The 26,965-nt window shown below is 34.6% G+C and overlaps 1 protein-coding gene across 8 annotated transcripts in view; it reads right to left on the bottom strand.

Moving 5' to 3' along the window:
* Positions 1-23,144: 23,144 nt before the first annotated feature.
* Positions 23,145-26,965, bottom strand: part of SENP6 (SUMO specific peptidase 6) — a 138,756-nt gene continuing 134,935 nt past the window's right edge. For all 8 annotated transcript variants that reach the window (XM_069066996.1, XM_069066999.1, XM_069066997.1 and 5 more), the window contains 3 exons: positions 26,174-26,242; positions 25,920-26,070; positions 23,145-25,222 (listed from right to left, as the gene is read on the bottom strand). In XM_069066996.1, coding sequence (XP_068923097.1) covers positions 25,013-25,222; positions 25,920-26,070; positions 26,174-26,242 — 430 coding nt within the window. In that variant the 3' untranslated portion in view covers positions 23,145-25,012. The remainder of the gene's footprint in view (positions 25,223-25,919; positions 26,071-26,173; positions 26,243-26,965) is intronic.

The following is a 26,965-nucleotide window of genomic DNA, read 5'->3' on the forward strand; positions in this document are numbered from 1 at the left end:
CGGAAGGAAGTCCAGCAAGTGGACAGAAAGGGTCTATCATGCCCAGCTGGGAGCCGAGCACAGTCCCACATGAGCCACATGGTTCTAGCCCCAGGGCAGGCCTGAACAACAGCAGCCAGAGCAGACTTTAGGAGAGTGAATCATCAGTAGCTGTGGTAATTTCCAGACTTCTCAACCCATAAAAACCAAAGACAAAGTAAAAGGTCAGTGTGGAACTTGGTTGGAAGGGGGGAGGGGACTGAAGAGTATGGTCAGGCCCCTGTCCTCAAGGTGACAAGTGACAGGGGGCGTGGTGGCTCTGTAGCTGCTGCCCCATGAATGCTTTCAGAGTTCCTGGCCTGCAGATCATAGGGAGACCAAGCCACCATTCAGAGGGTAATTGCTCTTGCTTTAACCTGCTTGGATCTGGATCACGGTCTTAGGTGGGGGTCCTGGGGTACGTGGCTAGTGTGCTTGAGTTTGTGGGGGTTGTAGAGAGGGTGCCCCCCCATAGCTCCAGCAGCTGCGAAAACCCCAGTGATTTGGAACAAAGCTCTCTCCATTCTGGAAGCAATTTCTACTGTGTCAAAGAGCTCAAAAGTCAAGTAATTGGCTGGCAATATGAGCAAGCAATGGAAGCACAAATAGACCATAGAATCCTTTTTTGGTGGAACAAAAAGGATCAAGGCATGGAGAGGGAGGAAGACAGCAAAGTCAGAACTCATGCATCAAAAGCCTCCAAGAAAAATATGAATTGGTTACACACCATGGAGGAGCTCAAGAAGGGCTTTGAAAATAAAGTAAGAGAAGTAGAGGAAAAAGTGGGAAGAGAAATGAGAATGATGCAAGAAAATCAGGAAAAGTGAGTCAACAGCCTGCTAAAGGAGACCCAAAAATACACTGAAGAAAATTACACCTTAAAATATAGACTAACTCAAATGGCAAAATAGGCCCAAAAAGCCAATGAGGAGAAGAATGCCTTAAAAAGCCAAATTTGCCAGATGGAAAAGGAATTTCAAAAACTCACTGAAGAGAATTACTGCTTCAATATTAGACTGGAGAAACTGGAAGCTATTGACTTTATGAGAAATCAAGATACTACAAAACAGATCCAAACAAATGAAAAAATAGAAGGCAATGTGAAGTATCTCATTGGAAAAACCATTAACCTGGAAAATAGATCCAGGAGAGATAATTTTAAAATTATTGGACTACCTGAAAGCCATGATCAGAAAAAGAGCCTAGACACCATTTTTCAAGAAATTTTCAAGCAAAATTGCCTATATTCTAGAACCAGAGGGCAAAAGAGAAATTGAAAGAATTCACAGATCGCCTCTTGAAAAAGATCCCCAAAAGAAAACTCCTAGGAATATTATAGCCAAATTCCAGAGTTCCCACATCAAGGAGAAAATACCACAAGCAGTCAGGAAGAAACAATTTGAGTATTATGGAAACACAATCAGGATAACACAAGCCCTAGAAGCTTCTACATTAAGGGACTGAAGGGCTTGGAATATGCTATTCTGGAGGTCAAAGGAGCTAGGACTAAAATCAAGAATCACCTACCCAGGAAAACTGAGTATAATGTTTCAGGGGAAAATATGGTCATTCAATGAAATAGAGAATTTTCAAGCATCCTGGATGAAAAAACCAGAGCTGAACAGAAAATTTGATTTTCAAGCAAGAAGCAAGAGAAGCATGAGAAGGTAAACAGGAAAAAGAAATTATAAGGAACTTATTAAAGTTGACCTATTTACATTCCTACATGGAAAACTATAATTGTAACTCATAAGACTTTTCTCAGTATGAGGATAGTTGAAGGGAATATATATGTATACACACATATATAGGTATATGTGTATATACACATAGGTATGTATAGGAGGGTGTATGTGCATATAAGTATGTATGTGAGTATGGGCATATGTATGTTCATGTATACATAGACAGAGGGCACAGGATGAATTGAATATGAAGGGATGATATCTAAAAAAAATAAAATTAAGAGGTGCGAGAAGAATTTATTGGGAGAAGGAGAAAGGGAGAGATAGATTAGGGCAAATTATCTCACATAAAAGAGGCAAGAGAAAACTGTTACAATGGAGGGGAAGAGGAAAAAGGTAAAAGGGAATGGGAAAACCTGATTCTCATTGAATTTGGCTTAAGGAGTGAATAACATACACACTCAATTGGTTATCTTACCCTATAGGAAAAAAGGGGGGAGGGCATAAGAGGGCGGATGAGAGAAGGGAGGGCAGGTAGGGGGAAAGGGTAGTTAGAAGTAAACATTTTTGAAAAGGGATAGGGTCAAAGGAGAAAATAGAATTAGTAGGGAGAGGAATAGGATGGAGGGAAATACAGTTAGTCTTTCACAATATAACTACTATGGAAATGATTTGGGTAACTACACATGTTATCACCTATATTTAATTGTTTATCTTCCCAGTGGGGGTTGGTGAGGAGGGAAGAAGGGAAAAAATCTGGAACTCAAAGTTTTAAAAACAAATGTTTAAAAATTTGTTTTTTACATGCAGCTGGGAAATAAGATATACAGGCACTGGGGTATAGAAACCATTCTTTCCCTACTAGAAAGTTAGGGGTGATGGGGGAAGATATAAGAGAGAACAGATTGGGGGAAGGGGTATTCATTAGGCTTGGTATTTTGGGGTGGGGTAGGGGAAAGATGGGGAGAAAAAATTGTAACTCAAAATCTTGTGGAAATGAATTTTGAAAAATAAAAATAACAAAATTTTAAAAATGTACAAAAACTTAAAAAAAGAGAGAGATTCTTTTTCAGGGGAGTTCATTAGAACTCCATTCTCATGCCAATTTCTTGAATTTTTTTTCTTCTAAACTACTTTTGTAATTTGTAGGTGATTCCTGATTTTGGTCAAGTTTCCTCAGCTTATCCAAGCACAATTCCTGTTAAAAATTCCAAAACTTTTTGAAGTTAGTATAAGGTTTCTTGATTGAGTGAGTGAGATATTTTCACACTTAGTTAAGGTGTCACAACTAAAACAGTGTGTGGGGCAGAGGGAAGGGATTGTCAGCAAGAGGGGAAAGGGATGATTTGTTCCATTTATAGGCATAATTATTTTTTTATTTCACACATTATCCTTTTTTTGTAGTCATGCAAAACATATCCATAATAGTCATGTTGTGAAAGAAAACACCGACAAAAAAGCTAATGAAAAAATAAAGAAAGTTTAAAAAAAAAGTATGCTTCAATCTATATTCAGATACTATCAGTTCTTTCTCTCGGTATAGACAGCATTTGTCATCATAAGTCTTTCAGAGTTGTCTTGGATTGTTGTATTGCAAGAATAGCTAAGTCATTCAAAGTTGGTCATCTTACAATATTGCTGTTACTTCATACCCAGTACATTTTACTTTGCATTAACACATGCATGTCTTTCCAGATTTTTCTGAGAGTAGCCTGCTCATCATTTCTTTCTTTCTTTTTTTTTTGGAGGGCAATTGGGGTTAAGTGACTTGCCCAAAGTCACACGGCTAGTAAGTGTGTTAAGTGTCTGAGGCCAGATTTGAACTCAGGTCCTTCTGACTCCAGGGCTGGTGCTCTATTCACTGTGACACCTGGCCGCCCCTCATTATTTCTTATATTACAATAGTATCCCATCATAATCACATATCACAACTTGTTCAGCCATTCCCCAACTGATAGACATCCCCTCGATTTCTAATTCTTTACCCCAGAAAAGAGCTGCTGCAAATATTTTTGTAATCTACAGGCCCTTTTCCTTTTTGGTTTTTTAAAAAATCTCTTTTGGGATACAGACCTAGTAGTGGTATTGCTAGGTCAAATGGGATGCATGGTTTTATAGCCCTTTGAGCATAGTTACAAATTGCTCTATAGAATGATTGAACCAGTTCACAACTCCGCCAATAGTGCATTAATGTTTCATTTTTCCTACATCCCTTCCAACAACATTTGTCATATACCTTTTCTGAGCTACTAGCCCATATAATAGGTATGAGGTAGAACCTCAGAATTATTATAATTTCATTTTTCCAATCAATAGTGAGTCAATATTTGTATATGGCTATAGATAGCTTTGATTGATTCATCTGAAAACTGGTTATATCTTCTGATAATTTATCAATTGGGTAATGGCTCTTATTTTTATAAATTTGACACAGTTCTCTATATATCAGAGAAATGAGGCCTTTATCAGAGAAACTTGCTTCAAAATTTTTTTCACAGTTACTATTGATAACTATATTTCACTCCATTATATTCCTCCTATCCCTGTTTATTGTATTCTCTCTCTCTCCTTTTACACTGTCCCTCCTCAAAAGTGTTTTGTTTCTCACTACTCCTTCCCCCAATCTGTATTCCCTTCTATCAACACACCCCTCTGCTTCTCTCATCCCTTTCCCCTTCTACTTTCCTGTAAGGTAAGAAAGATTTCTTTTTTTTTTTTAACTTGTTTGTTTACTTTTAGTTTACAAGATTCAATTCCACAATTCCTTAAGTTTCAAATTCTGTCCCCCTCCTTCCCCTCACCTTCCCCAATGGTGGCATACAGTCAAGAATAGGATCTGTAAATACTTTCCCATTAGACATTAGTCAGGTTATAAAGATAGATTGTATCAGGTGGAATGAAAAATGGTAAAGAGGAAAAAAACCAAACAAGAAAAAGAAAAAAGATCAGGTAGTTTGCTTCAATCTGGATTCAAAGTTGGTTTCCAGTTCTTTCTCTGGATGTAGACATATTTCTCTCCATCATGAGTCTTTTGGCATTGACTTATATCACTGAATTGCTGAGAAGAATCCAGTCTATCAAAGTTGGTCATCACACATATGTTGTGTCTGTAATTGTGTACAAATTTCTCCTGGTTCTACTCTTCTCACTCAGCATCAGTTCATATATGCCTCTCCAGGTAAATATGAAGTCCATCTGCTCCTCATTTCTTATAACACAATAGTACTCCATAACATGCATATACCACAACTTGTTCAACCATTCGCCAATTGATGGGCACCCCCATTAATTAATTAATTAATATTTGGAAATATTGTGTACATTGCCAGAAGATGTCATTGTGTCAGTTCGTCTTAATTGGTTTTCTTTATTATTAGAAAAAGTTCCATGTCAGGAGGGAGTGTGTTTCAGGCCATGATCATGATGAAAAACCAAAAATATCAAAACCTAGAAGAAAAAAATAGTGCTAGGAACTTGAAAATTCAGCATGAACTGAGGGTATCAAGGAAAGCTAGGGATAACAAAACTTTTTGTTTTGTTTTAGTTTGAGCTGTATTAGAGAAGAGAGGAACTTCAAAGGACAAGATTACTTCTCAGAAAGTTCATGTTTTGCTTCTGTTTTCTACACCAAGAAGAATGATCTTTGAATTGGAAAAGACTGAATAAAAATAGGGAGATGAACCCAAGATACGTAGGGAGACAGTAAGAGATTAGCTGGATCCTCTTGATGAGTTCAGATTATTAGGCCTAGATAAACTACATCTAGAGCAGTGCTTCTTAAACTGGGGGTCTTGACCCCATATGGGTCCCCATTTGGGTCCCCATTTGTCAACAGTAAAAGGTTTCTGAACAAACACACAATAACCAAAAATTAATTAAAATCAAAAGCAGTGTTTCTATCTGGCAGAGCTTGCTTGTGTTCCATCGAGCAACTTCACTGCAGCTTTGGTTCTGAACACAAAGAATGTATACTTTACACTGGGCATGCCCTCAGGCCATGCAACAACAACCAACACTGCTGAAATGCAAAAAGGTATCTCTAGTGGAAAAAAATTTAAGAAGAAGCCCTGTCTTACAATACTGAAAGAACTAACAGATGTTATTGCTGAGTCATCTTTGAAAGATTGAAGAATAAGCAGGAAAGGGACTACAAGTCCGGAGAAGGGGTAAATGTTCCAAATTTCAAAAAGAAGAGAGTTTTAATAAAATAGACCACTGAGCTTGATTTTAACTTCTCAAAAACAAAAGTTCTAGAACATCTTATTAAAGAGATTTCTAAACATCTAGAAAAGGAAATGTCAACCACAGAGAATCCCCACAACTTTATCAAGAAGTCATGCCAGTCTAAACTCAGTAAATTTTTCAACAGGGCTACTGGGCTAGCAGAAAAGAAAAATGCAGGGGCAGCTAGGTGGCACAGTGAGTAAAGCACCGGCCCGGAGTCAGGAGGACCCGAGTTTGGTTCCGGCCTCAAACACTTAATACCCACACAAAAAAAACTAGCTGTGTAACCTTGGGCTTACTTAACCCCAATTGCCCTCCAAAAGGCAAAAAAAAAAGAAAGAAAAGAAAAGAAAAATACTATAGGAGATTGACTAGATTTTAGCGAAGCCTGTAATAAAGTTCCTCATGTTGTCCCATGTTGTGGGATGAAAGGGAGAGGTATGAGGTAGATAATAGTAGAGTTAGGTCAACTTGGAATAAGTTGAATGATCAGAACTACAAAGCAATTATCAATGGTTAGGAGGCAGACTATCATGTCAACTATGTCAAATGTAAGGGGGCAGAACCATTCTGCCCTAATTATGCCAGTTGCAAGATGGCACACCCTTTTTTTGAGAGGAGGAAGGAAGTGAGGGAAAGAGAAAGGGAGAAGGGAGGAAGAAAAAAAGAAAGCATTTATTGAGCACTTTTTTATTGTTCAGTCATGTCCCATTCTTTGAGACTGCATAGACCATACTCTCTACTCCAGTGGATTAAGGCAAACAGAAGTTAAGTGACTTGCTCAGGGTTACACAACTAGTAACCTATTTGAGGTCCTATTTGAACTCGGGTCTTCCTGACTCCAGGCCCAGTGTTATATCCACTGAGCCTTGTAGCTGTCCCCTTCTTTTTGGGGGCAATCAGAGTTACGTGACTTGCCCAGACTTCCATAGCTAACAAGGGTCTGAGGCTGGATTTTAATGCAATTCCTCCTTACTCCAGGGATACTGAGATATTAAAGAAAGAGGGGCACATACTAGTTTGGTTATTAAGAAGTTTTATTAGTATTAACTAGGTTAATTTGAGGAGTATACTCAAAAGAGGCCAATTGTCTTAGGCAGTAGCAGCACAAAGTAACATCATGGATCCCTGCACCAAATGCCAGGCTTGGTCAGGTATTGTATAGAAATAGAACAAAAGGGATAGCTAGGTGGCACCGTGAATAGAGCATTCATCCTGGAATCGGGAGAACCTGAGTTCAAATTCAGCCTCAGACACTTGACACACATACTAACTATGTGACCTTGGGCGAGTCACTTAACCCCAATTACCTTACCTTCCCCCCTCTAAAAAAAAAAAGAAGAAATAGAACAAAGAAGACATAGTACCAGAATGGCACAGGGTCATGTGCAAGTTTTCCCATGGGATAGATGGAGCTTTTTTTCCACATGTATATGATTGGATGTTCAATAGTATTAGACCCTCCTGAAGGAGTTGGAATCAGAGTAGAAACTTGGAGAAATAACAAGATCAGATAATCATGTGTGTCAAAAGTAAATAATAGCATTGTGGGGCTCTTGGTTTATTTCTCCTTAATTCTGGGGCCCTCCATATTAAACTTGCCTATCAGATTTGTGTCTTCCAGACTACATACCATTCACCTACAGTGCTAATCAGAAAGCAGCATGACCAGAATGTTTGACTACCCAAACCATAAAAGGGACCCCTCCCCTATCACCTAATCTGGTAACAAGTGTCTCCTGCCTTGTCAATATTCATAATTTGTGTTATTGTAATGGTAGTGAAATTTAAAGATCCCTTTGTATTGGGAAGCTAAGAGGTACTTAGCACCTAGTTTCAAATTAAGCCTCTGTTAAAGAAACGGAAGGTATGAACTCCTGTTGCTGATGTAACAGCAAGGGGCTGCAAACGGAGGAGCAATACTGTATGTAAGGAAAAGTCCCAGAGAGGGAGAGTCAGAATTCCTTGGGATAAGCTTCCTGGAGGCAGAAGCAGCTGCTGCTGAGGAGGCTGAAGAGGAAAACTCCTCCAGGCTGGAGAGAATGAGGGGGGAAAAAGGAACTGATAAAAAAAGTTATTATGGAAACAGGAAAGATAAAAACATAAACTCAGGAGAAGACAATGATGTCAAAATGGCAACATGTGAAGCCTCAGATAAAAACTGAATTGGTCTCAGACCCCAGAATAAATCCTGGAAGAGATTTAAAAGGATTTTTAAAATTAAAAATGAAAGATAGGAGAAAAATTAAGAAAAGAAATAAAATGAGGGAAGAGAATCATGAAAAAAGAGTTAACAGCTTGTTAAAGGAAGCATGAAAAAAATGGAAAAAGGTGTAAAAAAAAATCACTGAAGAAAACAGCTCCTTAAAAAGTAGATTTGGCCAAATGGAAAAGGAGGTACAAAAATTAATTGAAGAAATAATTTCTTAAAAATAAGAATTGAGAGTTAAAGATTCCATAAATAATAAGAATTGGGAGTTAAAGATTCCATAAGACATCAAGTATCAATTATACATAAACAAAAGAATGAAATAATAGAAGAAAATGTGAAATATATCATTGACCTGGGAAATAGATTGAGGAGAGATAATTAAAGAATGATTGGACTACCTGAAAGACATGATTAAAAAAAAAAAGAAACCTGACCTACAGGGGAAAAATTGAAATTCAATGAAATAGAAGACTGCCAAGCATTACTGATAAAAAGATCAGAGCTGGATAAGTACATTCAGCTTTCAAAAACCAAACTCAAGAGAAGCATAAGAAGGTAAATAGGAAAGAGAAAACATAAGGGATTCAATGAGGTTAAACAGTTTATATGCTTACTTGTAAAGATGACATTTGTAACTCCTTTTTTAAAATGTATTTTGTTTTATTTTTGGAGGGGGGAAGGCAAGGCAATTGAGGTTAAGTGACTTGCCCACAATCACACAGCTAGTTAAGTGTCAAGTGTCTGAGGCCAGATTTGAACTCAAGTCCTCCTAACTTCAGGGTCGGTGCTCTATTCACTGTGCCACCTTGCCTGCCCCAATATTTGTAACTCTTAAGAATTTTATTGCTATTAGGGCAATTAATAGAACTATACATAAACAGAAGGTGCAGGTTAAGTTGATTTTAATGGGATGATATAAAAATTAAAATTAAGGGATGAGAAAGAGGATTGCTTTGGGAGAAGAGGGAAGAGAAAAGTGAAATAGGGGAAATGATTTTACATAAAGAGGCACAAAAGACCTATTACAAAGGAGAGAAAGATGGAGAAGGGTGGGCATTATTTGAACCTTACCCTCATCAGAATTGGCTCAAAAAGGAAATAACATATACACTCAGTTGGACATAGAAATCTATCTTACCCTATAGGAAAGTGGGAGGGTGAGGAGATAAGAGAAAGGGGTGCGACTGATAGAAGGGAGGGAAGATTGGGGAAGGCAGTGATCAAAAGCAAAACACTGGTGAGCAGAGACAGGGTGAAAAAAGAGAGAGAGAAGATGGAAATAGGATGGAGGGAAATACACAGTTATCATCACTGTGAATGTGAATAGGATGAACTCACCCATTAAACAGAAATAGCAGAATGGATTAAAAATCAGAATCCTACAATATGTTGTTTGCAAGAACACATTTGAAGCAGAGAGACACACACAAAATAAAGGTATAAGGTTGGAGCAGAAAATATTATACTTCAGGTGAAGTAAAAAAAAAAAGCGGGGGTAGCAATCATGATCTCAAAGCAAAAGCAAAAATAAATCTAATTAAAAAAGATAAGGAAGGAAACCACATTTTGCTAAAAGGTACCATAGATAATGAAGTAATATCAATACTAAACATATGCATCAAATGATATAGCATCCAAATTTTTAAAGGAAAAGTTAAATGAATTACAGAAAGAAATAGTAAAACTATATTAGTGTAGGGCCTCAACTTTCCCCTTTCAGAACTAGGTGAAAACTCAACAAGAAAGAAGTTAAGGAGATGAGTAGAAGTTTAGAAAAGTTAGATATGATAGGCATCTGGAGAAAACTGAGTGGGAATAGAAAGGAATATATCTTTTCCTCAGTGGTTCATGGCACCTGCACAAAAATTGACCATGTATTAGGGCATAAAAACCTCTCAGCCAAATGCAGAAAAGTAGAAATATGAAATGCATCCTTTTTAGATCATAATACAATAAAAATTATATTCAATAAAGGGAACTGGAAAGATAGATTAAAAATTATTTGGAAATTAAATAATCTAATCCTCAAGAATAAATGGGTCAAAGAACAAATCATAGAAATAATAAATAATTTCATTAAAAGGAATAATAACAATGAGACAACATACCAAAATTTATGGGATGCAGCAAGAAAATTTATATCTCTAAATGCTTACATCAGTAAAATAGAGAATTGGCAGGCCACTGAATTGGGCATGCAACTAAAAAAATTAGAAAAAATCAACAAATTAAAAACCCCCAATTAAACACCAAATTGGAAATACTGAAAATCAAAGGAGAGATTGATACAACTGAAAATTTAAAAAAAAAGCATTGAACTAATAAATAAAATTAGGAGTTAGTTTGTGAAAAAAAATTGGTTAATTTAATTTTTTTTAAAAAAATGAAAGAAGAAAAACAAATTACCAGTTTCAAAAAGAAAGGTATGAATTCACCACCAATTTAGAGAAATTAGAGCAATTATTAGGAGCTATTTTGCCTAATTATATGGCAATTAATCTGACAATCTAATTGAAGTGGATGCATATTTAAAAAATAGAAGTTGTCCAGAGTAACAGAAAAGGAAATAGAACACTTAAATAACTTCACCTTAGAAAAAGAAATTGAACAAGTTATCAATGAACTCCCTAAGAAAAAGTCCCCAGGGTCAGATGGGTTCACAAATGAATTCCACCAAATATTTAAAGAACAATTAATTTCAACACTATATAAACTATTTGAAAAAATAGGTGAAGAAGAATCCTACCAAATTTTCTTTTAGGACATACACATGGTGCTGATGCCTAAACCAATAAGAGCTAAAACAGTGAAAGAAAACTATAGACCAATTTCCCTAATAATATTGATGCAAAAAAAAATTAAATAGAATATTAGCAAGGAGATTACAGCAATATATCACAAGGATTATATACTATTACCAAGAGAGATGGATATATATATTGCAGGACTGGATCAGTATTAAGAAAACTATCAGCATAATTGATCATATAAATATTAAAGTCAGCAGAAATCATATGATATGGGGCAGCTAGGTGGCACAGTGAAGAGAACACCAACTCTGGAGAAAGGAGGACCTGAGTTCAAATTTGACCTCAGACACTTGACACACTTACTAGCTGTGTGACCTTGGGCAAGTCACTTAACCCCAATTGTCCTCCTTTTACCCTCCAAAAAAAAATTTAAAAATCATATGATTATCTCAATAGATGCAGAAAAATCCTTTGACAAAATACAACATCCATTCCTATTACAAACATTTGAGAGCTTTGGAATAAATGGAGGTTTCCTTAAAATGATAAGCAATATCTATCTAAAACCATCAGCAAGCATTATCTGCAATGGGAAAAAGCTAGAAACCTTCCCAATAAGATCAGGGGTAAAGCAAGAATTTCCATTACCATCACTATTACTCAATATTTTACTAAAAATGCTAGCTATTTCAATAAGAGACAAAAAAGAAACTGAAGGAATTAAAATAGGCAATGAAGAAACAAAACTATTATTCTTTACAAAGTGAATTAAAAAAACTAGTTGGAATAATGAACAACTTTAGCAAAGTTGAAGTAAATAAAACAAACCAACACAAATCACAAAGATATATATTACCAACAAAGTCTAGCAGGAAGTTAGATGAGAAATTTCATTCAAATAAATGTAGATCATATAAAATATTTAGGAGTCTACCTGCCAAGACGAATCCAGGAACTATATGAACACAATTAAAAACCCTTCACATAGAGTAAGATCTAAACAATTAGAAAAATAATACTTGCTCATGGGTAGGCTAAGCTAATATAATAAACTTTACAATTCTACCTAAATTAATCTACTTATTCAGTACCATATCAAACTATCAAAAAAATTTTCACAGAGCTAGAAAAAAATAAGAAATTTGTTCTTCTCATCTGGAAGAACAAAAGTTCAAGAATATCAAGGAACTTAAATGAGAAAAAATGTGAAGGAAGGTGGCTTAGCTGTATCAGATCTCAAACTGTATTATAAAGTGGTAATTATCAAAACAAGCTGGTACTGGTTAAGAAATAGAGTGGAAGGGGTGGCTAGGTGGTGCTGTGAATGGAGCACTGGCTCTGGAGTCAGGAGGACCCGAGTTCAAATCCAGCCTCAAATACTTAACACAAAAACTAGCCATGTGACCTTGGGCAAGTCACTTAACCCCAATTGTCCTCCAGAAAGCAAAAAATAAAAATAAAAAAGAAATGGAGTGGTAGATCAGTGGAATAGAGTAGGAAACCAATATATTGTAGTAAGTGACCATAGTAATTCAGTGTTTGATAAACCCAAAGCTTCAAGTTTTAGGGACAAAAACTCACTATTTAACCAAAAACTGCTGGGAAAATTGGAAAACAGTATGGTAGAAACTAGCTATAGACTAACATTTCACATCATACACCAAGATAAGGTCAAAATGGGTATGTGATTTCCACATAAAGGGTGATACCATAAGCAAATTAGGGGAGCATGGAATAGTTTACCTATAAGATGTAGGGACAAGAGAAAAATTTAGGACCAAACAAGAAATAGAGAACCTTGCAATATGTAATATAGATCATTTTGATTGTATTAAATTTAAACATATTTTCATAAACAAAACAAATGCAACCAAAATTAAAAGGAAAATAGAAATGGGGGAGGGGTGAATTTTATAGCAAGTACTTCTTATAAAGACCTCATTTTTAAATATGTAGAGAATTGAGTCAAATTTATGAGAATTCAAGTCATTCCCTAATTTACAAATTGTCAAAGGATATAAATAGGCAGTTGTCAGGCAAAGGAATCAAAGCTATCTATAGTCATACAAAAAAAATTATCTAAATCACTATTGATTAGAGAAATGCAAATTAAAACAACTCTGAGGTACCACTTCATACCTATCAGATTGGCTAATATGACAGAAAAGGAAAATGATAGATGTTTGGAGGGGATGTGGGAAAACTGGGACACTAATGAACTACTATTGGTGGAGTTGTGAACTGATCCAACCCTTCTGGAGAGCAATTTGGAACTATACCCAAAGATCTACAAAACTATGCATACTCTTTGATCCAGCAATACCACTACTAGGTCTGTATCCCAAAGAGATTTTTTTTTTCTAAAAGGGAAAAGAACATATTTGTACAAAAATATTTATAGCCACTCTTTTTTTGTGGTGGCAAAGGATTGGAACTAGAGGGTATGTCTATCAATTGGGGAATGGCTAAACAAGTTGTGGTATATATTTGTAATGGAATACTATTGTGTTATAAGAAATGACGAGCAGGACAGTTTCAGGAAAAACCCGGACTTAGATGAATTGATGCAGAGTGAAGTGAGCAAAACTAGAATATGGTACACAGAAACAGCAATGTTGTATGATGAACAACTGTGAATGACTTAGTTATGCTCAGCAATTCAATGATCTAAGATAATCCCAAAGGACTCATGAAAAAAGGCTATCTGCCTCCAGAGAAAGAACCAGTGGCATCTGAATACAGAATGAAGCATACTATTTTTCACTTTCTTTTTTTCCTCTTTTTTTTTTTTTTTGGTTTGAGTTTTCTTCCACAAAATGATTAATATAGAAATATATTCCATGATTGCACATGTATAACTTATATCAGAGGAAGGGAAGGATAGAATTTGACTCAAAACTTAAAAAAAAGTTTTTATATGATTTGTTTTTACATGTAATTGGTAGCAAATAAAATATTAAGGAAAAACTGTCAATAACAGTTATTGAGACTGCTGAGAATCAGTTCATCAACAAGCAGTCACTAAGGACCTATTATATTGTAGGCATTAAGAATAACAGAAAAACTGACTTATTCTCTGCTCTCAAAGAAGTTTATGTTCTATTGAGGTATTATGGAGACTGTATTGAGAAAAGACTATTACCCAGGTGAAAGAGGCAATGAGGAAAGTGTCCTGGAGACCACTAGATAAGTGTTAAGGATGAGAAAGAGTAGCTTTAAAAGTGGAGAGAATTTCCTTTTATTTTTTATCTCCAGTGCTGAGACACACACTGCAAGCATTTAATAAATGCTTATTGACTAAATGATGGTAGAAAAACAACTTGGGAGCAGTTAGAACAAGGAGTTCACTGGTCCCTTCTAAACCTGAGAATCAGGAGAGCAAGTAAAGAAGCAGTCTTGATTGGAGAAAGTTGCAAAAAAGATGTGATAATGTCAGGGAGAAAATGGAAAGAAAGTTGAAAAGCAAGTCCAAGGATATTGGGGGGGGGGGGGTTTGTAATAGAAAATATAATAGGAAAGGAATACCAAAGGGCAGAGTAGAAGTTGCTAATAGAGCATTTGGTGTATGTGGAAAAGACTAACTTGGTTCCTTTTATTCCATATCATCAGGAATAAACATTTAGTGATTGCTTTTTATGTGTAATATACTAGGTTGGGCCTTGGTGTGGACCCAGAAATTTAAAAGTCCTTATCTCTAAAGGATCCACATGCACAAAAATATTTATAGCAGCTTTTTTTGTGGTGGTAAAGAATTGGAAATTGAGGAGATGTCCACTAATAGGGGAATGGCTGAGTAATTTGTGGTATATGAATGTAATGGAATACTATTGTGCTATAAGAAATGACAGATTTCAGAAAAACCTGGAAAAAATTACATCATCTGATGCTGAGTGAAGTGAGCCTAAGCAGAACATTGTACATAGCAACATTGTATGATGATTAACTTAGCTCTTCTCAACAATACAATGATCCAAGACAATTCCAAAAATTTCATGATGGAAAACGCTAATGACATCTAGAGAACTACTGAGTCTGAATGCATATCGAAGCATACCATTTTCCCTTTTTTTTTTTTTTTACATGGCTTTTCCCTCTTGTTCTGATTCTTCTTTTATAACATGATCGTACATGTATAACCTCTATTGGATTGTTTGCTGTCTTGGGGAGAGAGGAAGAAAAATTTGGAACCCAAAATTTTACAAAAAATGAGTGTTGAAAACTGTCTTTACATGTAATTGAAAAATATACCATTAAGGAAAAAATGGAAAAAATAGGAAGATTAAAAAAAAAGTCCTAACCCCTTAAGGGTCTCATAACCTCAATAACTTTCAAAGAAGAAATCTCTATAAGATAAAAAGATGACTCCAGCTTATTTGTCTTCAAAATGTTTATTTTAGTCCTGCTGTTGTCTTTGTGATGTCAAAATTGCTGGAAGGCTAGACAGTTGAGAACAATTCAGAAACTGACAAGATTCAATTGAAGACACAGAGATTATGATCTCTATATGCCTATATACCTATATGCAGAGGCTCATTTCCAAAGTGCTGGTCACAAAGGGCTTCCAATTGGAGGGACCACTGTGACCCTTAGGACAGAAAAAATACTAAGTCTTATTCAGGCCTATATGGTCCCTTTCTGCTTCTAAAATGAGTACGTGGAAACTTATTTAGCAAAAACTGTTAAGAATTTGCACAGTGCTTAGGTTGACTAGAAACAATAATTATTGGGATTCTCAATATGTAATCTTTGTGTATTTGCCAAGATGAGACATAGCAGTACTGACAATATTTATATCAATGTTTCTGATAGAGATGAGACTAGAGGACATAAAGAAGCTACAATTAAATGAAAGGCAGGTGTACAGCAGAGAACAACAACAAAAAATCTACAGGGAAGCTGGGTAGCTTGGAAAACAATGTGTAGTATTAATTACACAGGTCTTCTTGAAATGGCAATTTAATTGTTTTATATTGAATCCTTTCATGTTCTGCTGTGCACATGGCAATGTCCCCCCCCCCTTTTTCTTGTTTTGTATTTAAGCTTAAAATAAATGAAGAGAAAAACAGAAAAATAAATAAATGAAAAATAATGGAGGATAGTCCAAAGGATTTCCTTGGGGAGGTGAATAAATGAATTAAAGGATTTAATTTGCTTTGGATATACAATAAAATATAATTTTGTGGGACTCTTGATGATCTATCTCTTCTTGCAAAGTTCTTATGATTGTAAGCAGCCATGAATATTACTACATTTTAGGTACCATTTTATAAGTGTTAATCCCTTGTTTTTTCTTATTCCAGTCATTTCCCAATCCATTACTTCCACCCCACTGAATCTTCCATTGTGACAAAGAAAAACAATCAAGAGAAACTGACCAGTGAAATGAGCACATCTGACAAAATATGCAGCATCCTACTGTCATATTCCCTCATGACTCTTCTGAGAGGAGCAAAATGTATTCCATTTGTTCTTCTGAACCAAGATTAGTCAATTATACATCAACTCTTGCAAAGGATCAAGTAAGGAACAGTATGAAAACCTTGACAAAAGTATACTTTCTGTTTCAACCAAATTGGCCTCTTACTCATTGTACACAGCATTACATCTCCCATCTCTATGTTTTTGTACAGGCTATCCCTCCAGAGGTGTACTGGTAAATGTTTAATAATCTGCTCTCCAGGAAAAAAAAAAGTGCAGTCGATACACTAAGTTTAATTTGCCTTACTAACATTTTTTTTCATCACTTTAAGTCTAAACAATCAACAAAGCTATAAATCATGCTCTGATGTATAGCATTTGTTGATTTACAAGACATAATTGCTCACATTGAAAATTTTAATGTTATTTTTGTATCTTGGAAATGAGATCTTTATCAGAGAGACTTGCTGCAAAGATGTTTTCTCAGTTAACTGTTTCCCTTCTAATCGTAACTATTAGATTTATGTCTACTCAGTCAAAATTATCCAATTTTCTTCTATGATCCTCTTTCTGGTTTAATAATGAACTTTTAAAAATCCATAGATCCAAAAAGAACTTTGTTCCTTGTTCCTGTCTTTTGTTTTTCAGGTGACCTAGGATACCTAGATTAGGTATTCATTTTGGTATTTATCTTGGAATATGCTGTAAATGATGGCAGTCTAAACCTAATTTCTGCAAGACGGAGTCATTTTTCAAGCTATTTTGGTCAAATTTTAAAGTCCTTATTCTAGTACCCAAAGCTCAGAGTTTATCAAACTATGTTACTAAGCTCTTTTGCTTTTGTTACCTTATCTGTTCCACTGATCTACCTTGCTATCTTTTAATCAGGGCTGAAATATTTTGATTATTGTTTTGCATTATAGTTTGAGATCTTCCTCTGCTTAGGCCCATTTCCTTCCCATTTTTTTTTTCATTATTCCCCATAAGATTCTCGATCTTTTGTTCTTCCAGATGAAGTTCATTGTTTTCTGGTAAATGTGATGAAGCAATATAAAGTAATATTTTGGTAGTTTTGATATGTATCCCTGTTAAAATTGACTTATGTGGAATTATTTTTGTTATTCTAGCTCAGTCTACTGATGAGCAATTACTATTTCTCCGCTTATTTAGGTCTATGTATTAACAGTTTTGTAGCTGTAGTTACACAGTTCTCTGTGTTAACTTGGTAGGTAGTTTCAGAGTATTTTATACATTCTTTAGTTATTTTAAGTGGGATTTCTCTTTTTTTATCCTTCTGCTGGGCTTTTGCTAGTATTATATATTTGTTGTTGTTATTATCATTATCATAAGTACCTTATCATATTAATCTGCAAAAAGTGCCAGTTTTGTTTCTTGTTTGATTATAGTCACTCCCTCATTTTCTATTTCTTGTCGCCATTTCAAGCAAAAGTGGTGATCATGATATTCTTAATTTACTTCTGATATTGTTAGAAAGGACTCTATTCCATTACATAATGCTGGTCCTTACTTTTTTTTTCTTTAACTTTTGACTACTTAATAGTATTTTATTTTTTTCAATTACATGCAAAGAGTTTTCAACATTCACTTTTATAAGATTTTGAGTTCCAAATTTTTCTCCCTCCCTCCTGCCACACTTCTCCCCAAGACAGCAAGCAGTCTAACATGGGTTATACATGTACAATTGTATTAAACATATTTCCGTATTAGTCAAGAATTAGAAAAGGGAAAAATCATGAGGAAGAAAAAACAAAAGAAGTGAAAATATATTTTGATCTGCATTCATATTCTGTAGTTCTTTCCCTGGATATGGATAGCACTTTCCATCATGAGTCTTTTAGAATTATCTTAGATCGTTGTATTGCTGAGAAAAGCAAAGTCTATAAATGTTGATCACACAAATCTGCTGTTACTGCGTACAATGTTCTGGTCCTTGGTTTTTTACATATACTATTCAACATGTTAAGAGGTTCATTTATTCCTATTTTCTAGTGTTTTCAATAGAAATGGGTGTTGTTTCCTCAAAAACTTCCCCCCTCCCATCTATTAATGTGAACAGGATTTTTGTTGTTCTTTTAAGATGGTCTATTATATTGATAGTCTTTCTAATATTGAACCAATCCTGTTTTCTTGGTACTAATCCAACTTAGTCATAGGTTATAATCTTTGTGAAATGGTGCTATTATATCCTTCCTTATATTTAGCTTTTCGTATCACAATATTCAGTAGGCATATTAAGCTATAATTTTCTGTTTCTTTGTTCTTTCTCCTGATTTAGATATAAAGACCATATGTAAATCATATAAGGAATTTGGTTAAAAACACTTTATTCCTTTTCTTTAGATTATGAAATTGGTGCAATTTGTCTTTAAATATTTGGTGAAATTTTCCATTTTCATTATAAGTCCATTTTGGTCCCAGGACTTTTTTCTCTAGGAAATATTTTATGGCTTATTTTTTTTCTTTGAGGTAATTTCTCTTTTCTCATTCTAATAATCCAAGTATTTTATATTTTTGTAAATATTCATGTGAACATCAGTTTTATTAGCATATGACTGGGCGAAAAGTTTCTAGTAATTTTCTTTATTTCTTTATCATTTGTTGTGAATTTGCCATTTTTCATTTTTGTTTTATGTAGTGAAAATCTAACTTTCAACACTCATCAAGGTGACACTGGATAACAAAGTATATACAGGGAATAACAAATAACACAATTTAATTGGGATTGAGGGAAGAAAGAGATATCAGTTAAGTGAGTTCTTTACCTGAATTGTTGTATCTGTGTGGCTACCATTCATTCATCTATTAGCTGATATGTGACTTGGTTACTTGTAAAATAATTAACAGCCTGCTGTGTTAAGGGGCTATTTAGAATAACACATTCTATTCACTGTACCTTAGAAAATACACAAAACCATCTACTGATTATATTTAAAGGACCATTAGATTATAATCTAGCTACTAAAGGATATTTAATTGTATGCAAAGGAAAACTCCATTAGAAAGCTTGTTATTAAGCTAAGGAGTGTCAGGAGGATTAGAACACAGATATTTCTTATGCTTCCAAGTTAATCCACTCAGAGAAAACACTGTATCAAACACTGTAGCCTTATATTCAAAACCTTTCACAATTTGCATTTTTTCTGCCTCATTCCAGCCACCTTTTTGATCTCCCAAACTCCATCCTTAAACTCCATTCCTGTGTCCCCCAGCTCCGATAGGTGAATTTTCAACATATCTCACTTTGAACCAATGATCCACATCCAATTTCCAGGTCATTTCCTCAACATATCACTGAGCTTGTATTTATATTTCCAGCCCCATGACTTAACAATAGGCCCGACACTTGGTAAGCATTATATCAACTCCCACAACTCTCCTGTCTCATTAACTTTCTGCGCCAGCCAAATTAGCTTACTTGGAACATGCCTTTGCACATACCATTCCCTTCACCTAGAATAACCTCCTTACCCACCAACACCTATTGAAATCCTACCCATCATTCAATGTCTAGATCAAATGCCAGTACTTTCGTGAGGCCTTCCCCGATCATTCCTTGAAAAATGATCCTTTCCTCCTTTGTACTTTCTACATCCTATACTCACTTGGATCCTGCCTTAAGACTGCCTTGTATTTTGTGTACTTTTGATATTCACCAAATTATAAAGCTCCAGGATGTAAGGGGAAATGAGTGCTTTACACTCAGGCTCGAGATTGTTTAAAGTAAAGCATTATATATACTTCAGAGTGCTACATAAATACTTAATCTGATTTTACACAATGAGTTACACAGAAAAGGAGCTCAGTACTTTGAATCAATACATCATAAAACTATAATAACCAATAAGGGAGTAACTGAAAATCATCATAGCAGTGACAAAATACAAGAGCAAAGAGCCAAAAGACAGAAGACCTAAAATTTAGCCCTGGAACTGCCACTAACCAGCTGTGTATTTAGGAGCAAATCACTTCACTTCTGATTCTATTCATTCATTTCCAACAGGTTGGGCTAGAGGTTGTAGTCACATTTCCAATTCTATCCTGTAATTCTGTGATTTAGTAGCAAAAGGAAGCAGGTTGAAGTGGTAGCTAGGAATAGATTTATCTTGTAAAAGATACATAGTCCTATAGTCACTGTTGCTTCCTTCAGCCACAACTTTACTGTAGAAAATACACCTTGTGTTACCTCTTGGGAAGAGCCATTCATCACTTTTCTGGCTAATGCATATAGAGACAGAAACACACTGTTACCTCCCTGGCAGTCTGAGCCCTCAATTCATCTCTACTTCTTACCTCTATCATGCTGAGAAATATTAGCCTAAAAATTTTTTACAGTGTTCAAAATGGTATATACAACCTAAAAGGTGAATGCATAGGCAAGACTCCACTAAGGAGTATTTGTATTGTAAAATAAACCAAGATAATTCTACAAGACTTAAAAGTGTTTCCTAAAGCAATGAGAAACTATATATAATATTCCTGAAGAATAGGATAGATAATAATAAAGTTCTGTAATCTGGATGCCAGAAACTAAGGAGAGGAACTAAATCACTACTGGGGAGAGGATTAACTTCTGGGCTGGCAATATTCCTTTTGAAGAACTCCTGGATTATGTATTTCTTATACCCCTCATAGAAACAAGGGGATGCATGTGGGTAGAACTGATAAACTAAAAAGTCATCCTTTGATCATGTTACCCATATGCCTAATTTGTAAATTTAAGTTTAATTTTATAAATACCTATGTTCCTGGCTTCCCTTAAAAGCTTACTGCATTGCCTTACTGTGGTGTGGTGTCCTTGGGCTCTCAAAGGTTATTGACAGAATATAAATTCTGGCAAGACCTAAGTTAGTAAAGTTTTTTTTTTCCTTTTGGGGGGGGAGGCAGGACAATTGAGGTTGTGACTTGCCCAAGGTCACAGCTATTGTGTTAAGTGGCTGGGGCTGCATTTGAATTCAGGTCCTCCTGACTCCAGGGCCAGTGCTCTATTCACTGCGCCACCTAGCCGCCCCAGTAAGTTTTTAGTATAGGTTCAGCAAAACATGTAACTTCCTGACAAGCTTATCTAATTTTGGAATTATTCATAGATGGTTTAGTCATTGGATAATGAATTTTATATCCTGCCCAACTCCTTAAACTTCTGCAGTGATGTGGCAAAGTAGAAAAGAGGATAGAACATCTAGTAATTGTAATTTCAAGATAGACTACTTACAACAATTTGTTAGCACTTTCAAAAAGCTATGTCCAGTGAATTGACACACTTTAGAGTCCAAGAAAGGTCAAGTAATTTCTCAAGTGTTCACAGGTAAGCAAGTGGCACATCTCAGAATCTAACCCAGGCTCACTGACTTATAAATTCAGTGTCCTTTCCACTACAGTGTGTCCTTCCATATTAAAAAGTTTCCCAAAAGTAACAAATATAATTTCACTGGGCCTTTGATTATCTCAGTGCTAATGATGAATAGATAACTGGTATTTACAAAGCTTCTTCCAGATCATGTACCAATGTGTATAGGTTGGATTAGTACAAAAATTCCGAGAACTTGATGAGATTCTCAAAATGCCTGTCACAACCGATAGGTTGAAAAAGTCCAGAAATTACAATGCTAACCATAAAGACGATGGCGGGTTTGAACTGGTTGTAATGCTATCTATAAAAACATAAATAAGTGACCATGGGCCAGTTATATAGTAGAGAGACAGTGGGGAAGTAAGGGGACAAGGGGAAGGGGAGAAAGGGCGGGGGAGTGAGAGAGGAAGAAGGAAGGAAAGAAAGAGGGAGGGTGGGGGGGAGAGAGAGAGAGATAAGTGTTCATTTTGGTGATTTAAAAAAACACATAATCAAGAATTAAACATTCTTTTCTTTATCCTCCACTGGGTAAAAATTAAACTTTTTATAAAATAATGTCGCCTGGAAATTAAAATAAAAACAAGCTAGGGTGCATATGAATTAAATGGAAACAATACTATTATTATGGTTTTCAATTTTCTTAAACATACACAGCAATAGCAGGAAAAACAGTATATTAAAATGTCATCACTGTTTCTAAAACTGCTAGGCAAATGTTTACTTGAGATGCATACATTTTTCATGTTAAGTAATTTAAAACTCTTCTAAGAATTATTAACCAGTTATTCTACCCACCAAGGAAACCATTATCTAATTAGATACTGGATACTTTGTATAATTGAGTCATGCTGTTTCAAGTATCTAGTAACAAACCTTCATACCTTTTAAAGAAATACTGGTCAACAAACTCAAGATACAGACACATCAAAATTAACTTGATGTCCAATGCCAGGTCTATACAACAAAAGGTGTATGTAGGAAAACACAATTATCCACTGACTGTGCTTTTCTGGACAAATGATTTGCAAATATAGTTTTTGAAATACCCCATAATGTCTCCTAGTGGTTCCAGGGAAATTAAATTGCACACTCAAAATTATTTTAAAACATTCTCTTAAAAAGAATTGCGTATAGCACTTGGAAAGGTTAAGAAAATACTGCAATGTATTCAGTTTTGTACCTTTAATATTTTGGGAATCATCAATCTGGGTAATCAACACACTTTATGGTTTAAAAAAGTCCTGACAGCTTCTTTGGTAAGGTAGTTTGATTTGAGGGTTAAGAAAGATTTTTACCTAATCAAGGAACAGACTTTATATATGTTAATTATATAGTTAGAACGTTTTTCCTTGAAATAAGGTAAAAAGACAATCTGTAGTACAGATTTTTATATTTACAGTACACACTTACATTTGGACAGTATGTGCAATGTATTTTTTAAAAGAGGTCAAATGAATCAATTTTGCAAATTTTCTATTAAGTTCATTTTATTAAAAAAATAAGTTCTATGTTCAACACGTATATTAGCTTGCTGCAAGACTGCAGATCTAAAAGCATCTTACCATAACATTTATTAAATGATGATAAAATTAAACATTTTCTTCTTCACATCCTGAAATGTGCAACTAGCTCTAGGGTATTTCTAATAATGAAATAATCCTAACATGTCATCTGAAATAAAAATTTTGTAATGAATCATAGGTGTTAGCAAAGAAAAGAAAATTTGTAGTTGACAATTCTAATACTGAACTTTAGAAAATGTGTATTTCTCTACTAAATAAATGTACTAAAATTGTTTTTGCAAGGAAAGGACATAGAAGAGAAGATGATGAAAGAAATAATCTCTATACAAATTATGACTAATTTTATCTCAATAGTTTTCTTTCTTTAAACAGTCAATCTTTTCCCTCCATAAATTTTAAGTGTAAGTAGAGAATAATGGTCCTTGAAAGCTGCAAGAGATCTCTAAACTGAAACCAAAACCACTTTTTAAATAACCAAGTGATTTAAAATGCCCCCCCCCCCAACTTTTGTCCCACCTTGCGCTTCTCTTCCCTTTATATTCTATGTACTTTGAATTCTATCATGGAATGCAATATTTCCAATTTTTTTTTTATGGAAAAAAATCTGTCTTTAGGTGTATGAAGATTTCATTGGAAAAGTAATGAATGACTGGGTAGAGTCATACAAAATCTGTGCATGACAGCTGTAAATCTCTCATCTCAATACCAACACCTGTGAAAATTATAAAGGAGAATGTAAGGTAGGAGCTTATTCTGCATTTTACAATGATTTAAGGCTGTAATATCCTTTACATGTAAGAATAAATCATACTGTGAAAATATCTTGATTAAAAAGCTTAACTCTATCTAAAACCCAAGAAAAATCAATGAACAACTGAAGATATTTTGCAGTAGACATTACAAAAAATAGTAACCCTGTATTTATATATGTATGCTTATACAGATTTTTAAAATGTTCATTACTTAAACTATGGCACATAAATTGTAGCACATTTTAAACTATAATATATAGAAAGGTAATGTGGGCAATTTGCAATTCTAACCATACTTACCAAACAGTTCTATAATGAAACCTTTCAAAACTTTTCAAGATACATTTATATAGCTAGTACAGCATATTACTAAGCAGTATAACTCAGGACACCACTTGAAATTGCTCTTAATGCTTCTTTTGACTCAAAAGTTGTTTGTGAACAGTTACAGAATGGAGTGCATGAAATGAAAACCAATAGATTTAAAGCCTTTAATTTTTACTGCTACACTGCTTGAATTTGTGCCTTGTATTTGTGGATAATCATCATTTTTCTGGGCCTAAGTTGAATTTAGACATAGTCTAATACTATTTTTAAATTGTACTCATAGTATTTTAAAACTAAATGTAAAAGGTCAAAATAGGATCACAAAATACCTGAATAGTCCTTTGAATTATGTACATTACACTCACTGGGGAACTTAATATCAATTTACTAAAGAATAGCAAGTTAACCACTTTATCCTATAAGTATTTTTTTTATTTGTCTTATATTTAGAAGTTGCTATTAGGTACTATTAACAGAAAATACATAACAAAAGCTTCCTAACAAGTGAAAAAATTAATTACAAATGCTGGAAAAATTGGCTTCATTAACATATTTACAGAATTTTACTTAATACATACTCCTTTGGGAATCAATTATGACACATTTGTACAAATTTTTTTTAAAAAACATTCCCAATCAATTTTGAGTAATGAAATACTTCAGTTCTTTAGTCTATTTAGCTGAAGGTAAAAACATTCCATTTCTGACAGGAGAGCTAACATGCAACAGAAAAAGTCAGTCTGAGCTGCTGTTGATATATTGATCTGCTTTTTCCTGTAAAGATGCTTCTGATAAACTAATGTCTCTATTTCCCTTCTTTTCTTTGCTCTGCTCTTCCTGTAGTTTTAGGATTATGTTCCGGATTTCTTCTCGTTTAGTTTTCATTCTTGGGCGAGGAAACCAGTCTGTCAAATTCATTGGAAGTTCAAAATTCAAAATTGGATTCTTAATACAAAAAGGAAAAAGATGTCCATTAGAAAATAACAAACAAATATTAATTTCTATCTCACAGGACAATGATGAGGAAATTGCTTTGTAAACTTTGAAGTGCCAAGAAATGCCACCTGCCTGTATATGTACATTATGCATCTATTATTATGGATGTCTACATAATTACAGAATGTAATGAATTTTTAGGAATTAATTTACTTCAACAACTGAAATGAAGATACCACCACTAAGCTGCAATGAATTGCCTCAAAAGCCAAGAAAACAACATACATAATAACTATAACTATGTAAACAGAATAACACACCCTCCCCCCAAAAAATCAAAGGTAAATTTAACAAAATCATAATGATCAAGTGGGACTCAAATGAAGAGATATGAGAAGACACCTCCAACCTACTCCTATGTGAATGTAGGAGGTTCACTGATGGTTACACAATGCATGTTTTTGGACTTTTTCAATGTATTGAAACAAAAACAAATGAAATTTATAAAGAAGAATGAAAAAAAATTGAAAAAAATCTAGTAAAGTTATCACTAAGTGAAATTTATTATGGAATCTTCTGGTTCTCAATTTTATCTCCTAATGTCAGATCTTTAAAGAGCATAAATAGAATTTTGGTTGCCTTAATTGTGACTGATATCATGAAAACCATTTAACTACACCCATTAAATGAATGAATTGAAACTCACCTCAAAAAAGCTTTCCACATATTGCAATACATATACCCCACAATCACTGAAGTTGTTTTGCTGTGGTACTTTTGGATTAGAGCCTTTCATGAGATCTTTGGAAAAACTTCTTTTACTTCCTTTCCTTACTTCCCATTCCACTTCCAGATACCTATGATGATGCAGACAGATGCAGATATAGTCAGGCTGTTTTCCTACTTGTTCTAAAAAATTTAATATTACATAAAGTGCAAAGAATAAGACTTAGAACTTACTCTCTCAGTGTTTTTACAACATTAGAGCGAGAAGGACCTCTGAGTGAATCCATAAGCAGGATACAGGGTCTTTTTATGTGTGTATAAGGGTAGAAGGAGAGAAAGGAGGAAAAAAATTACTGTCATTAAGTAACATAGCTGCTGCAAAGACATGACAAATTACAATGAAAAATGAAACAGTTTAAAGCTAAAACATTCCTATTTAATTTCTATAGCTCTTAGTAGACACTAAAGAGAAAATAATTTCTTATACAGTTTACTAATAGTGCTTATTTATTTGCCAATACATAAAAAGTAGCAGTAATACTGGTTTCAAAGGAAATTAAATATAATATTATTATGTGGTATACTTTTAAATAAACTTCAAAGGGCATATATTTGGAGACTACATCAAAAATACTTTGCAAACATATAAGAAAGTTTTTAATTCAACCTCCTAGTGTCTACAGAGTTATTTAAGATCCTAAATGACACAAAGTTGTCTCTACTTTGTTTCTACATTGGTAGAAGTTTCCAGGAAAATTCTCATAGCAACTGAAATACAGTTCTGGAATAAATATCCCTACCGATAGCCCTAAAGATGATCACATGTTTGAAAACAGCTCTTAAAAAAATTTAACCTACTGAGATAAGTTGCCTATATAATGGGCATGAAAGATCTTGGGGCTGAATGTAATGGTAATTTGAAGATCTTCCCTGCCCCTTGATAGGCTTAGGTGAAATTTGAGGATCTTTGAAAATAAACTCTGTCCCCTAATAGGGCTGAATATGGTCACATGGCAGTGGTGGGAG

The sequence above is a fragment of the Petaurus breviceps genome, unplaced genomic scaffold (assembly GCF_028583685.1).
Source record: "Petaurus breviceps papuanus isolate PSGF00001 unplaced genomic scaffold, PetGlider_PUasm1.0 90734, whole genome shotgun sequence".
Taxonomy (NCBI): Eukaryota; Metazoa; Chordata; class Mammalia; order Diprotodontia; family Petauridae; genus Petaurus; species Petaurus breviceps.